Raw genomic sequence first — 11,838 nt, 5'->3', positions numbered from 1 at the left:
CCCCCCCTTTTGGCCCGGCCTGGCGCGGCCCCCGGCGCACGGGAGACTATTAAGGCCAGAGCTAAAGTAAGAGGAGTTAAAGTAAATAATTCTGCGGGTAAGCTGCTTTCCTGCATCTCACAGCCCCATGGGAGTCCTGTGGCTCCCTGGGCTTAGGCGCCGCGGCTGGACCGCGCCGCCCCGTCCCCGTCCCCTTTCGTGTCCCCAAATCCTCCACGCGGGGCCTCCCCCCCGGCAGCCGTTCGTGTCCTGGGATGGGGCCAGGCCGATGAGCGACCCCAGATGTCCCTTGTCCCCGTGTGGTGCCGCAGCGCCCCGGGGCCATGGTGTCACCCATGGGGGACGGACATGGACGGTCCCCGAGACCCCAACCAGGGGTGCTGGGTGGCACCGAGAGCAGCTCCGCGCCACTTTGGGGTGCCCGCATCCCCACGGCCACCCTCCTCCCGTCCCTGCCGGCTCCCATCCCAACCGCCCCAAGCCACCACCCTCGCGTGTCATTTCTGAGGGACGATGACGGCGTTTTGGGGTTTCAGGGGGATGGCTGGGGACGCTGGGGCTGCCTGGTGGAGGTGACAGCCCTCCACAGCCCTCCCAGCCTGCGGCGCGGGGGCTGCGCTGGCACCCGGTGCGTGCCGGGCGCTCCCGGCCATGTGCCCCGCGCGCAGGAATGGGGACGGTGACGCTTCTTGCACTTAGGATTTAAATGCCACCAAGGTTAGGAGCAGCTGAGAAGAGATTTTCAGGATTGGGCTTTTGGACGGAGATGCCTAAATTCCAGCTAAGCTTCCGTTTAAGCGTCCACGTCCCGGGCCGGCCCTGGGGCGCTGACGTGGCTGCCGCCCTCCGCGCAGCATTGCCGCTTTGGCGAGCGACCAGCTCCGGGGCTCGCGGGCTGAGACCCAGGATGGGGCCCCCCGCACCTCAGGGTGCAGGCGCAGGCATCCCCTATTCAGGGGTGCCCTGAGGAGGCTGTTGGGTACCGAGCGGTGAGGTCTGGGGATGGAGGTTTGGTGCCGTGGCCACGTTAGGGGGTGGCACCAGGTCACTGCAGAGCGGCGGTACCTGGATAGCTGGTGAAGGGGGGTCCTTGGCTGCAGCAGGGGTTCTGTTCAAACAACGGGGTGGAAAGGAGCCACGGGAAAGTCCTTTAATGGGGGACGGGACGGACGGCGGCACCGCAGGGCTGGGCAAGGCTCCCCCAGCGCATCAGAGCAAGCATCTCCTTCGACCTCCGTCCGGCACACGCTGCTCGGGGAGAAACTCCTGCTCACGCCTCCTCGGTATCCTTTCCAGCGCTGTGGCGAGGCAGATCCGTGTTTAATTTGGGCTTTCAGACCCCACAGCTGTGCCTGCCGTGACCCCATCGGCGCAGGGAGCCCCCCCGGGGGGGGCTGCACCTACCTGAAGCGCTGGTGGAACTGGATCACAGCTTGCTCCTGCTCCCGCGTCTCGATGGAGCCTGGCCGCAGCCTGCGGATCTCCCGGATGGCGTCGCCGCCGCTCAACTTCTGCGTCTTCACCAGGTAGCAGGCCAGCATGGTGCCCGTCCGGCCGTGCCCCAGCATACAGTGCACCGCCACCGCCTGGCCAGCGCACCCGTGAGGAGGGCCTCACCTCCCTCTTGGTGTCACCTCCTTCTTGGTGTCACCTCCACCTTGGTGTCACCTCTACCTTGATGTCACCTCCACCTTGGTGTCACTCACCCTGGCATCACCACCCCATGCCGGTGTCACCTGCACAGCATCACCCCCTTGGCATCACCCCCCTCTTGGCATCACCCCCCCTCCTGGCATCACCTCCCTCTCGGCGTCACCTCCCTCCTACTGCCACCCCCCTGTGGCATCACCCCCTGCGTGTCACCCCCCGGGCCGTACCTCCCCGCGGCCGTTGGCCTCCTCCACCAGCTGCAGGAAGCTCTGGATCTGCCCGGGCGTCGGGGGGCTGAAGTCGGGCACGCGGATCCGGTGGAGCTGCACCGCGGGGCAGCAGCCGTGGTGGGGGGGCGGCCGCTCCGACAGCGACACCAGGTGCCGCACGCCCTGGCCCAGCAGGAACCGGTAATGCCCCGGCTCCCGCGGCATGGCCAGCCCCGCCAGCCGCCCCTGCGCCACCCACGAGAAGTTGGGGGGCTCCACCATCGCCTGCGGGGAGCGGCACCGTGGGCCGGCGCTGCCACGCGCCCTGGGGACGGGGCTGGGCCGGGGAACCCTGGTCAAAACCAGGGGACCTCTGGCCAGAACCCCCCAGCACCGCAGGGCTGGGACCCCCACGCTATGTCCCCTAGGACCCCCCGGCCAGGACCCCCCAGCACCGCAGGGCTGGGACCCCCACGCTATGTCCCCTAGGACCCCCCGGCCAGAACCCCCCAGCACCGCAGGGCCGGGACCCCCACGCTATGTCCCCTAGGACCCCCTGGCCAGGACCCCCCAGCACCGCAGGGCTGGGACCCCCATGCTATGCCCCCTAGGACCCCCCGGCCAGGACCCCCAGCAACACTGGGTCAGGACCCCCAGGCTATGCCCCCTAGGACCCCCCAGCACCACAGGGCCGGGACCCCCAGGTTATGCCCCCTAGGACCCCCCAACACCACAGGGCCAGGACCCCCAGGCTATGCCCCCTAGGACCCCCCAACACCACAGGGCCAGGACCCCCAGGCTATGCCCCCTAGGACCCCCGAGCACCACAGGGCCGGGACCCCCAGGTTATGCCCCCTAGGACCCCCCCAGACAGACCCCAAGATCCCAGGCCAGGCCCCCCAGGCCCCCCAGGCCCCCGACCAGGCTCCCTAGGACCCCCCCACCCAGGGCCCCCAACACCCCTAGCCCAGGTCCCCCCAGGACCCCCGGCCGGGCCCCTCAGAGCCCCCTGGCCAGGCTCTCTGGGCCCCCCCAGCCCGGGCCCCCCCAGTCCCCTGCCAGCCCCCCCCAGCCCCCCAAAACCCTGCCCCCCCCCCCAAACCCGCGGGCCAAACTCCACCTCCCCCACCCCTCCCCCAAGCCCCCCAGGCCCCCGGGCCGGCTCCCCCCGAATCCCCCGGGGCCCCCCAGCCGGGCCCGGCCCCCCCAGGCCCCCCCTTCCTTGTCCCGGCCCCAACCGGCCCCGGGCCCCCGCCGCGCCCAGGCCCGCCCCCGCCGCAGGCCGCCCCCGAGCAGGCCGGGCCCTGCGGCCTGCTCCCGCCGGGGGCCCCGCACCGGCCCCGGCCCGGCCCGGCCCCCTCCCGAACGGCCCCGGGACCCCCCCCCCGGGCCCCGCCGTACCGGGGGTGCCGCTCGGCGGCGGAGCGGGGTCCGGCAGCGCCTGCACTGAGCGGCGCAGGCACCGGGAGGCGGCGGCGGTGCCGAGCTCCGGGCCCCGGGGATGCAACGGGGCTGAACCGAGCGGGGGGACCGGGACGCGGCGGGGGCCCGGGGCTGCAATGCCCGGGGTTCCGGGGCTCCAGTGCCCGGGGTCCCGGGGCTGCGTCCCCCGGGGGTACCGGGACACCGGGGCTGAAATCCCAGGACAGCGGCACACGAGGCTGCAGCCCCCAGGGCACCGGGACACCGGGGGTTCTCCGCAGCTGCTCCCCCCGGGGAGTACCGGGACACGGGGCTGCCCCCCCCAACGGGACATGGGGACACCGGGGCTGCCCCCCAACGGGACATGGGGACACCGGGGCTGCCCCCCCGGGACACCAGGACACGGGGGCTTCACCCCCCGCCCCCCCCCAAGGGACACCAGGACACCGGGGCTGCGCCGTTTCTGCATCCCCCGTGGTGCCGGGACGCTGGGGCTGCACCAGCCGGGGGTACCCAGCAGCGGGGCTGCCCCCCGCTTGCCCCCTCCCGGTGTTTTGCCCCCACCCAGCTGCCATCTCCGTCCTCCCCCCCCCCCCTCTTTGTCCCCAACCCTGGTGGCCCCCGGTGGGTTGGGAAGCCCCAGCTCAGCCCTGCTTCGGCCTCACGGAGGGGACGTGTTGGGGTTGTCCCCAGGGTGGGACAAGGGGGGCACCTCTCTGGCGGCCCCCCCAGGGATAAAATCCCCCGCCACTGCTGCTTTTCAGCCCCATTTCTTCATTTATTTGGTGCCGGGTGGTTACGGGGAGGGGGGTGGGGGGTTACACGGTGGGGATGGGGAGGGGGACGTGGGGACATGGGGACACACGACCCCGGTGGCGATCACGGCTCACTCGGGGCACGGCAGGGCTGGCCCGGGCGTCATCCCTTGAGGTACACCTCGCCGTGGATCTTGTAGGGGAAGTTCCTCCAGCCGAAGATGGGGGCGGGCGAGGGGCTGTTGTACATGGCGGCCCTCACCTCCCCGGTGGTCAGCTCCCTGTCCCACATGTAGACGTCCGAGATCTCCCCCACGAAGGACTGACGGGCGTCAAAGCCGCCCCCGAAGACGTCCTGCTCCTGCCCCAGCGTGATCACGGCATCGGCGCCCACCACGTAGTCCTTCTGCAGCCCCTTGCGGGGCCACGGCGTCCCGTTGAGCCAGAAGCGCACGATGCTGCTGGGGGACTCCCAGCTGGCGCAGACGTGCTCGCTCTTCGAGAAGCTCTCGGGGACGCGGAAGGTGACGAACTTGCCCCCCACGTAGAAGCGGTACTCGGTGGGCTTGGGCTTGAAGAGGAGGATCTCGTTGTCCTGCGCCTTGGTGGCGTAGGAGAAGAGGCTGTGGGGCCGCGTGAGGTCCGTGTAGGAGCGCAGGCACACGGTGAAGTTCAGCAGCGGCTGCTCCGGCTTCACCCGCACCAGCACGTAGGAGTCCTTGGTCTCCCGGGGAAACACGAACACTTGGTTTGCCAGGTCTGGGAGAGGCGATAAAGAGGTGGCTGCTCCTGGCGTGGGGAAGGCACCCGGCCAAATCTCCCCAGGGGAAACGGGGTCGTGAAGTGGCAGCAAGGAGGCCACCGCCGGACCCAAGGGTGGCTGCCACCGCCAGCCCCAGAGGTGGCCTCCACCACCAGACCTTGAGGTGGCCTCTGCCATCAGACCTCAGGGTGGCCTCCACCGCTGAGACCAGCCCCACGCGGGCTTCTGATGCAGGGCGACAGGGGCGCACGGTGACAGCTTGTCCCCAGCTGTCCCCTTGTTCCCCGGCCTACCGTCTATCCACAGGTCGTAGGTGGCCACAGCGGTGCCCAGGGGGCCGGTGGCCGTGCAGGTGTAGGTGCCCAGGTGGGACTCGTTGAAGGGCTTGAAGATGAGGACGTTGCTCTGGCCCTTCTGCAGGGGGTCGTGGCTCCCTTCCTTCTCCCACAGGAACTCCTTGACGCTGAGCTGGGTGTCACCCGGGTGTGGGGGGACACCCTGGGGGTGGCCGAGCTGTGGGGTGGGGGGGACATGTGCCGGAGGGCGGGGGGGGGGGGGGGGGCGCCTTACCTGGCGTCCCCAGTGACCTCGCAGGAGAGCATCAGCTGGTGGTACATGGTGGGTGCCGGCGGGTAAGGCTGGATCCAGGCGGTCATTTTTCCTGCAGCACCCAGACACGGGGACAGGGCTGGGTGGGGGGAGTCCCCAAGCCCCCTGCCACCCCCACGGGCAGCCCCGCGTCCCCCCGTGCCACCTCTTGCGGTGCCCAGCGTTGCACCCCCACTGCCTGCCCCCCGCTGCTCTGTGGTGCTGAGCCCCCCGCGGCCACCACCGCTCCATGCCCCCCTGCACCCCCCACCCCATCCCCAATCCCCGTGGGAGCCGGGGGGGCTCCTGGCGCAGCCCCTCCATCCCTACCTTCCGGGGCAGCGAGGCCGAAGAGCCCTGCAAGGACGAGGAGGCAGAGCCGCGGTGTCCCCATGTCCCCACGCACCCACCGAACCCAGCCACCGGCACCGCTGTGGGGGACAAGGGGGAACCGAGAGCCACCGTGCCGCGTCCCCGGGGGCCGAAACCCTTCCTGGACGGGGAGCACAGCGCTGTGGTGTGATGCCTGCCCCCAACCTTTGTCACCAAGTGCTTGGGGGCACTGACCGCCGCGGCTGCGGGGATGTTTGCTGAACGCCTTTGGGGACTGGTTTGCTTCAGGGGCCGTGGCCCCGGCGGGCTGGCAGGGAGCCTGGGGACATGCGTGGGGACAGGGGACGTGGCCCTGGGGGCTTGCACCGAGCCCCACGTGCCCGTCCCAAATCATTCCTGCTATTCCAGGTGTGTGCCGGCACTGTGGATCCATGCCTTGGGTTCAGCCCTTGGGTTACTGCTACAGCCCCCCGATACGTCCCGCAGCCCTGGGGAGCTGCCCAACCCCCCCCCTGCCCCCCCTTTAATCCCCCTCATCCCCAGGAATTTATTTCTGCTCACACCCATCCCGTCAGCCTCGCACGGAGAAGCTCTCACGTTGCTGCTGGTTTATTTTATTTATCTATATATAATGGGAAGGGGACGACCTCGGGTGTCACCGGGGCAGCACAGGGGGGCGTTGGGAAGGGAAGGGGCACCCCTGGGTGACTCTGCCAGGCTGGGGGTGTCCCCAGCTCCCCACGGCATCTGCCCCCCAGGCAGGGGCTGTGCCCCGCGGGTGGCACCTTGACATGCGGGCGGCTTGCAGTGGCAGCGATGGGGACAGCGAGGGGACAGCGGGGGCTGAGGTGGGCTCTCAGCGCCCCAGAGCCTCCCGGAGCCGCGGTTTCACCACCACGTCGCCCTTGGTTTCGTAGCTCAAGCTCCTCCAGGCCAGCAGGGCGGGCGGCAGGCGCAGGGACTGGTAGGCGGCTCGCATCTTGTCCGGGGACAGCCCCGCGTCCCACAGGTGGACGTCGGCCAGCTCGCCCGTGAAGGAGTTATAGACGTCGAAGCCGCCCCCGAAGGCGTCCTGCTCCTGCCCCAGCAGGATCACGGCCTCGGCGCCCACCGCGTAGCCCCGCTGCAGCCCCTTGCGGGGCCAGGGCTTCCCGTTGAGCCAGAATTCGGCGATGCCGGTGGCCGACTCCCAGCTGGCGCAGACGTGCTCCCAGTCCCCGCGGCCCTCGGGGACGCGGAAGGTGACGAACTTGCCCCCCACGTAGAAGCGGTACTCGGTGGGCTTGGGCTTGAAGAGGAGGATCTCGTTGTCCTGCGCCTTGGTGGCGTAGGAGAAGAGGCTGTGGGGCCGCATGAGGTCCGTGTAGGAGCGCAGGCACACGGTGAAGTTCAGCAGCGGCTGCTCCGGCTTCGCCCGCAGCACCACGTAGGCATCGCTGGGGTCCGTCCGAAAGACGAACACCTTTCGGTAGAGGTCTGGGGGGGGGTGACAGAAGGGACGTGGTGGCCTCCCAGCCTACCCCCCTGGGAGATGTCCCCGCCGTGCCTTTGGTGCTCCAGCGTCCCCCAGCCCCACTGGCATAAAGCAGAGGGCTCCCAGAGGTGGCTGGGGGCATCGGATGGGGCTGAGCCACCGCGGTGTCCCCAGGGATGGGGATCTGGATGGGACCCCCTTGGCTGCCCCCCCCCCCCCCATGTTCCCACACCCCAGGGTTCCCCGCTCCCTGCTCTGCACCCCGGTGCCAGCCCCGGTCCCCCCGATGTCCCCCTACCTTCCTGGGCGGTGACACCGCTGAGGCCAGCAAGGACGGCGAGCCACAGCCGCAGCCTGCCCATGGTGCTGGGTGCGGCCGTCGGTGCTGGCGCCCACGGGTTTATCGGCTGCCGTGGGTGGGAGGGAAGCAGCATTCCCCAATCCCAGCAGCCGGGCATGGCCCGGAGGGGGTGATTTCACGCTGTCATGCGGCCGCGAGACCCTGCGTCACCGCCGGCACGGGGCTCCCCTGGAGCCGTGCCCTGGGCGCGTGCCCCGGTGCAGCTTAGGGCCACTGCAGCCCTGGGTAAAACCCCCAAATCTGAGCCCAAAGGCGCCCGTTGTCCCTCGCCTGAAGCTCTTGGCCACGTCCCTGGGGTCTGCCGGCCCCATCCCTGCATTGAGGCCAAAGGGACAGAGCCTGGGACCGGAGCCGTGGGCAGCAGGTGGCAGAAGAAACCGCGGCAAACCCGAGAGGCCGAGGGTCCGCTGCAGCCTTCGTGTCCTCCGAGGGGCTGAGCATCCTCCCAGGGTGTCCGTGCGTCCTCCCAGGGTGTCCGTGTGTCCTCCTCTGAGGGTGGCTGAGGCTGGGGGTCAGTCTGATCGGGGAGCGGGAGGATTTCACTGCTGTGGGGATGGCCGGAGGGATGCACGAGCATCCAAACGCGTCCCCGACCACCCCGGGGCAGCCCGAGACACGGAGCCCGCTGGCTGAAGGCACTGGAGGAACCGGGGTGGCTGCATGGGGGCAAATTGGGCTTGGCAATGAAGGTGCAGGGCTGGGTGCTGGTGGTGGTGGTGGGGGTCCGGGTCTGGGGAGCGCAGTCCGTGCGTGGATGTGCTGGGGAGCAAAGCCAGGCGGCACCCGGCTGCGGGCGCCCAACCCCTTTTTGGGCACGATGTCCCTTATTTTAACAGGGACACCCCCGGCTCCTCGGGGCTCAGCGTGCTGGGTGCTGGTCCCTGGGGGTGGCTGGGGCCCCCACACCCCTCCCTGCTCTCCCCCCCCCGCCCCGAGCTGCTCCAGCTCCTTGCCAGGCTCTTTGGCACCCCGCGCGCCTCGTGACCGCGGCCGTCCCTAATGGGAATGGATGAGCGCCGGCCAAATGCCTCCAGCGCCGGACATAAATCAGCCGGCTTCCTGCTAACAGCCCGGAGAGCGGCTCCAGCATCGTTAACGTCTCCCCCTAATTTGAAGGCACGAGGAGCGGCCGCTGCTCGCTTCCATCCCGCGGCCTGGCGGGCGCGCTGCGTGCCGCCCGGCCGGAGGTGATGGATGTCGCTGCAAAGCCGGCGCTCGCCAGGGCCGGGCATCCTCAGGAAACACTGCCTCATCCTGCTCAGTACCCCAGGGCCTCATCCTGGCCACCTCCGCGCCGAGCAGCTTTCACTGGAAGCTGACGGCGTGGGCAGTAGCGGGGGGTGAGGATGGGTGTGGAGTATGGGTTTTGGGGACCCCCCCCCCCCCCCCCCCCACCCCATTAAACCAGGCCCTGTGTGCAGCTCTGACAGACTCATTTATTGCAGATAATCTCCGCCGGGTGATCACAGACAGGGCGTTTATCTTGGCTTGTCGGGAGAGAGTCAATAATCCCCCGTTGGTGTGCCCGTGGGGATAAAACACCGCTGCCGCTGCCCTTTCTGCTGGGGCTGACCCCTCCCGGGGGGCTGGGGGCACCCTGGGGACATGGCTGTTGTGCAAATCGGGGTGTCTGGCCCCAAACGGGGTGGCTGCGGGTGCTGAGAGCCCGGTGGTGACCCCAAAGAAGGAGCGTGATGGAGTTGGTGGCCACGCTGAGGCTTTCTCTTGGCTCTGCTGGTGGGGACAGGCCAGGAGCGGCGGGTGCTGGGGGGGACAATGCCACCCATGGGTGTTGGAGGACCGACGTCACCCATGGGCAGCTGGGCTCCGCCGGCCCCCTGGGGATGGTGCCGGGGTCCAGCTGCTGCTTTTGGGGTGCCGGGGGTGCTCAGAAGCTGCCGGCAGCGCCCACGTTGTGGCAGCAGAGCCCGGCGGCGAGCAGCACGGCGGGCCCCAGGCAGCAGTGCAGCACCCCCAGCGCCTCGCACAGCCCCAGGGCGTAATCGAACCGCTCGAAGATGCCGCAGGTGCTCTGCAGCAGCTCGGCGTGCAGGAGGAAATCCACGGCCAGCCCCACGCTGTAGGGCACCCAGAGCACGAAGAAGAGCCAGCTCGCGCCGGCCCCGGGCCCCCAGCCCGCTCGCTGCCCCCCGCGGACCAGCGCGGCCGCCAGCAGCGCGGCCGGCAGCAGCAGGAAGACGCAGAGGCAGGAAGCCAGGTGCAGCAGGTAGGCGGGCGAGAGGACGTCGACGTTTCGGCGGATGCAGCTCACCTCCGGAGCCGCCACCGTGCCGCCGGCGAGCGCAGCCGGCAGGGCCAGCAGCAGCGCCCCGACCCAGATGGATACGGCCAGGCGCTGGCTGCGGGGGTCCCAGTGGCTCCAGACGCTGCTGCAGCACCCGCTGGCCACCAGCAGCCCCTGCGCGAAGACGCTGCAGTGCCACAGCAGCTGGGTGACCTTGCAAGCCCCCGCGCCCAGCCGCCAGCCCTGCCCGATGCCCGCCGCCACCGCCGGCAGCACCGCGGTGAAGAGCCCGGTCGCCGCCGCCAGCTGGGCCACCAGCGCTCGGTGGTGTGGCCACGCGTGGGGGCGCTTGGCCAAGGCCACCAGCAGCGCGCCGGTGGCCAGGGCGGCAGCGACGCAGGTGCTGGCCAGGAAAGCGGGGGCTGCGCGCTGGAAGAAGGGGCAGTAGGTGTTGTGGCAGGGCTCGGAGGCGGCGTAGTCCACGATGTAGTCCTCGCTGACGGTGAAGTTGCCCAGGAGGTCCAGCAGGTTCACGAAGGTTCCGTTCTGCAGGACTTTGGGGCTCTGAGAAGGAGATCGGGGGGGGTGTCAGGTGCCCCGATGGCTGGGGGATGGCACCCGAAATGTCCCCTCTGATGGCCGGGGGGGGGGGGGGGGGTTGTACTTCCCTGGCGCTGCCACCCAAGCGTATGTGGGAACAGCTGGAGCTGGGGCATCCACGCGCGGCATTTATCGGGGAGGGACACCCTGGGCGCAGGGGTCTGCCCAGTGCTGATACCTCAGGGCTGTGGGCTTGGCCCTGCCAGCACCATTTGTGCAGGAAAACCCAAATTTTCTTACAGCCTCCAAGGTCGGTGTGAAGCCGACCGTGCTGTCTGTAAGTGAGCATTTCCCAGCTCCGAGACTCAGCACCCTGCACCCACCAGGGCTGGGGGAGATGGGCAGGGATCTGTGCTGGGGTGCCCCGTGGGGGTCTGGGCGCAGCTGGCCAGGGGCACTGGGAGCGCTGGGAGGTGCTGGGGCAGTGCAGGAAGGGAAAAGCTCAACGGGCGTGCGGGAAAGCTGGAAGCGGGCTCACCTCGAGGTGCTACTCCTTGAAATTCAGAGAAAACCGCCCGCTCCGAGCGCCCGGCGGGATGGGAAGGAGGTGGAAGGGGGGGAAGCAGCGGGGCAGGGAGAAGCACTCACCACTGGGATGCAGTTGCCCATGATGTGTCCCCCGGGACGGCGCCCGCTCCTCCAGGCGCTGCGATGCCGCCGCGTGCGGTGGCGCAGCTCAGCCACGCGTGCTTGCCGATGGGCACCGGGCGCCCTTGCACGCCGGTGCACGCTCACCCTTGCACGCTCTCCCGTGGGTGCTGTGCACACTGGTGCACGCTCGCTCCTGCTCGGGCTCTGCTCCTCCGGCTCCACGGGGATGAAGGACTGCGGGGCCGAGATAAGGGCTGCCTCCGTAACTGCTCCCTCCCCACCTTGGCAATCACCTCCGCCAGGGCTGAAGGAAACGGGCGGCCACCGCTGCCGGTAAAACTGGTGAGCTGCCAGCGTGAGCAATTTCTCGAGCAGGAAATGATCATTTCTTGGCAGCGCGACTCAAGTTCATTAAGGAATTTTGTTTACCGGTGCCCCGGCCATGCAGACGCTCCTGTTGCTGGGTGTAAAAACCCGCCCCAGGCTCTCCAGCCCCGTGTTGGGGTGCAGGATGGGCGCTGTGGGTGCAGGATGCGGGGGATGCCCAGGGGATGCCAGATCCTGCGGGGGACCCTGGGGTCACCCTGTGGCACCAGAGGCTGAATCACCCGTCCCTGTGCCGCTGCTCAGTGCGGTGCCAGTGGGCTCGGGTGGCACCGGGTGGCCCTGGGGACCCTCGTGCTTGGTGGGAGCATCCTTAGAGGGGGCTGAGGAGGTGGGCTGGGGGCTTGGGGCTGAGGGGGTCTCCATGGGGTGTGCAATGAGCTGAGACATGTCCCCCCTCACACCGTGCACTGGGGTGAGCTGTGTGTCCCCCCCCCCACCTTGTTCCCTCCTGTCCCCCCTC

At 69.5% G+C, this 11,838-nt stretch overlaps 4 protein-coding genes across 7 annotated transcripts; all 4 read right to left on the bottom strand.

The window, feature by feature from the left end:
• Nucleotides 1–1,136: 1,136 nt before the first annotated feature.
• On the bottom strand, nucleotides 1,137–3,648 carry DUSP23 (dual specificity phosphatase 23). Of its 4 annotated transcripts, none has more exons than XM_080570441.1 (5): nucleotides 3,261–3,648; nucleotides 1,878–2,144; nucleotides 1,707–1,736; nucleotides 1,405–1,586; nucleotides 1,137–1,298 (listed from the first exon to the last, which is right to left on the bottom strand). In XM_080570441.1, exons 1-5 carry the CDS (start codon nucleotides 3,645–3,647, stop codon nucleotides 1,271–1,273), a joined length of 894 nt encoding a protein of 297 aa, XP_080426567.1. In that variant the 5' UTR covers nucleotide 3,648; the 3' UTR covers nucleotides 1,137–1,270. The 4 variants fall into 4 exon arrangements, with proteins under 4 accessions (XP_080426567.1, XP_080426565.1, XP_080426566.1 ...); XM_080570439.1 differs by having other exon boundaries at nucleotides 1,878–2,196; nucleotides 3,261–3,647; XM_080570440.1 differs by lacking the exon at nucleotides 1,707–1,736 and having other exon boundaries at nucleotides 1,878–2,196; nucleotides 3,261–3,618.
• A 390-nt stretch (nucleotides 3,649–4,038) lies between these two features.
• On the bottom strand, nucleotides 4,039–5,938 carry LOC308183890 (serum amyloid P-component-like). The gene is made up of 4 exons (XM_080570438.1): nucleotides 5,718–5,938; nucleotides 5,370–5,460; nucleotides 5,093–5,262; nucleotides 4,039–4,795 (listed from the first exon to the last, which is right to left on the bottom strand). The coding sequence occupies exons 1-4, from the start codon at nucleotides 5,779–5,781 to the stop codon at nucleotides 4,200–4,202; spliced, it is 921 nt and encodes a 306-aa protein (XP_080426564.1). The 5' UTR covers nucleotides 5,782–5,938; the 3' UTR covers nucleotides 4,039–4,199.
• LOC308183893 (serum amyloid P-component-like) lies at nucleotides 5,717–7,906 on the bottom strand. Its single transcript, XM_080570444.1, has 2 exons — nucleotides 7,493–7,906; nucleotides 5,717–7,196 (listed from the first exon to the last, which is right to left on the bottom strand). Exons 1-2 carry the CDS (start codon nucleotides 7,650–7,652, stop codon nucleotides 6,577–6,579), a joined length of 780 nt encoding a protein of 259 aa, XP_080426570.1. The 5' UTR covers nucleotides 7,653–7,906; the 3' UTR covers nucleotides 5,717–6,576.
• Nucleotides 7,907–8,971: 1,065 nt separating this feature from the next.
• Nucleotides 8,972–11,765, bottom strand: ACKR1 (atypical chemokine receptor 1 (Duffy blood group)). The gene is made up of 2 exons (XM_080570443.1): nucleotides 10,989–11,765; nucleotides 8,972–10,364 (listed from the first exon to the last, which is right to left on the bottom strand). Exons 1-2 carry the CDS (start codon nucleotides 11,007–11,009, stop codon nucleotides 9,444–9,446), a joined length of 942 nt encoding a protein of 313 aa, XP_080426569.1. The 5' UTR covers nucleotides 11,010–11,765; the 3' UTR covers nucleotides 8,972–9,443.
• Between the last annotated feature and the right edge of the window lie 73 nt (nucleotides 11,766–11,838).

This window comes from Anser brachyrhynchus (assembly GCF_964034855.1).
Source record: "Anser brachyrhynchus genome assembly, chromosome: 28".
Taxonomy (NCBI): domain Eukaryota; kingdom Metazoa; phylum Chordata; class Aves; order Anseriformes; family Anatidae; genus Anser; species Anser brachyrhynchus.
This window is presented reverse-complemented; position numbering and strand designations above follow the sequence as displayed.

Coding starts and splice junctions, on each gene's coding strand:
- LOC308183890 (XM_080570438.1), bottom strand. CDS start 5,781: ATGGGGACACCGCGGCTCTGCCTCCTCGTCCTTGCAGGGCTCTTCGGC. Junction 5,461..5,717: donor CGGCCTCGCTGCCCCGGAAG/GTAGGGATGGAG, acceptor TGGGTGCTGCAG/GAAAAATGACCGCCTGGATC. Junction 4,796..5,092: donor CTACGACCTGTGGATAGACG/GTAGGCCGGGGA, acceptor CGCCTCTCCCAG/ACCTGGCAAACCAAGTGTTC.
- DUSP23 (XM_080570441.1), bottom strand. CDS start 3,647: ATGTCCCGTTGGGGGGCAGCCCCGGTGTCCCCATGTCCCGTTGGGGGG. Junction 1,737..1,877: donor AGGCCAACGGCCGCGGGGAG/GTACGGCCCGGG, acceptor GATGCTGTGCAG/GTGACACCGGCATGGGGTGG. Junction 1,587..1,706: donor CATGGGGTGGTGATGCCAGG/GTGAGTGACACC, acceptor TGCGCTGGCCAG/GCGGTGGCGGTGCACTGTAT.
- LOC308183893 (XM_080570444.1), bottom strand. CDS start 7,652: ATGCCCGGCTGCTGGGATTGGGGAATGCTGCTTCCCTCCCACCCACGG. Junction 7,197..7,492: donor CGGTGTCACCGCCCAGGAAG/GTAGGGGGACAT, acceptor ACCCCCCCCCAG/ACCTCTACCGAAAGGTGTTC.
- ACKR1 (XM_080570443.1), bottom strand. CDS start 11,009: ATGGGCAACTGCATCCCAGTG. Junction 10,365..10,988: donor TGGGCAACTGCATCCCAGTG/GTGAGTGCTTCT, acceptor TCTCCTTCTCAG/AGCCCCAAAGTCCTGCAGAA.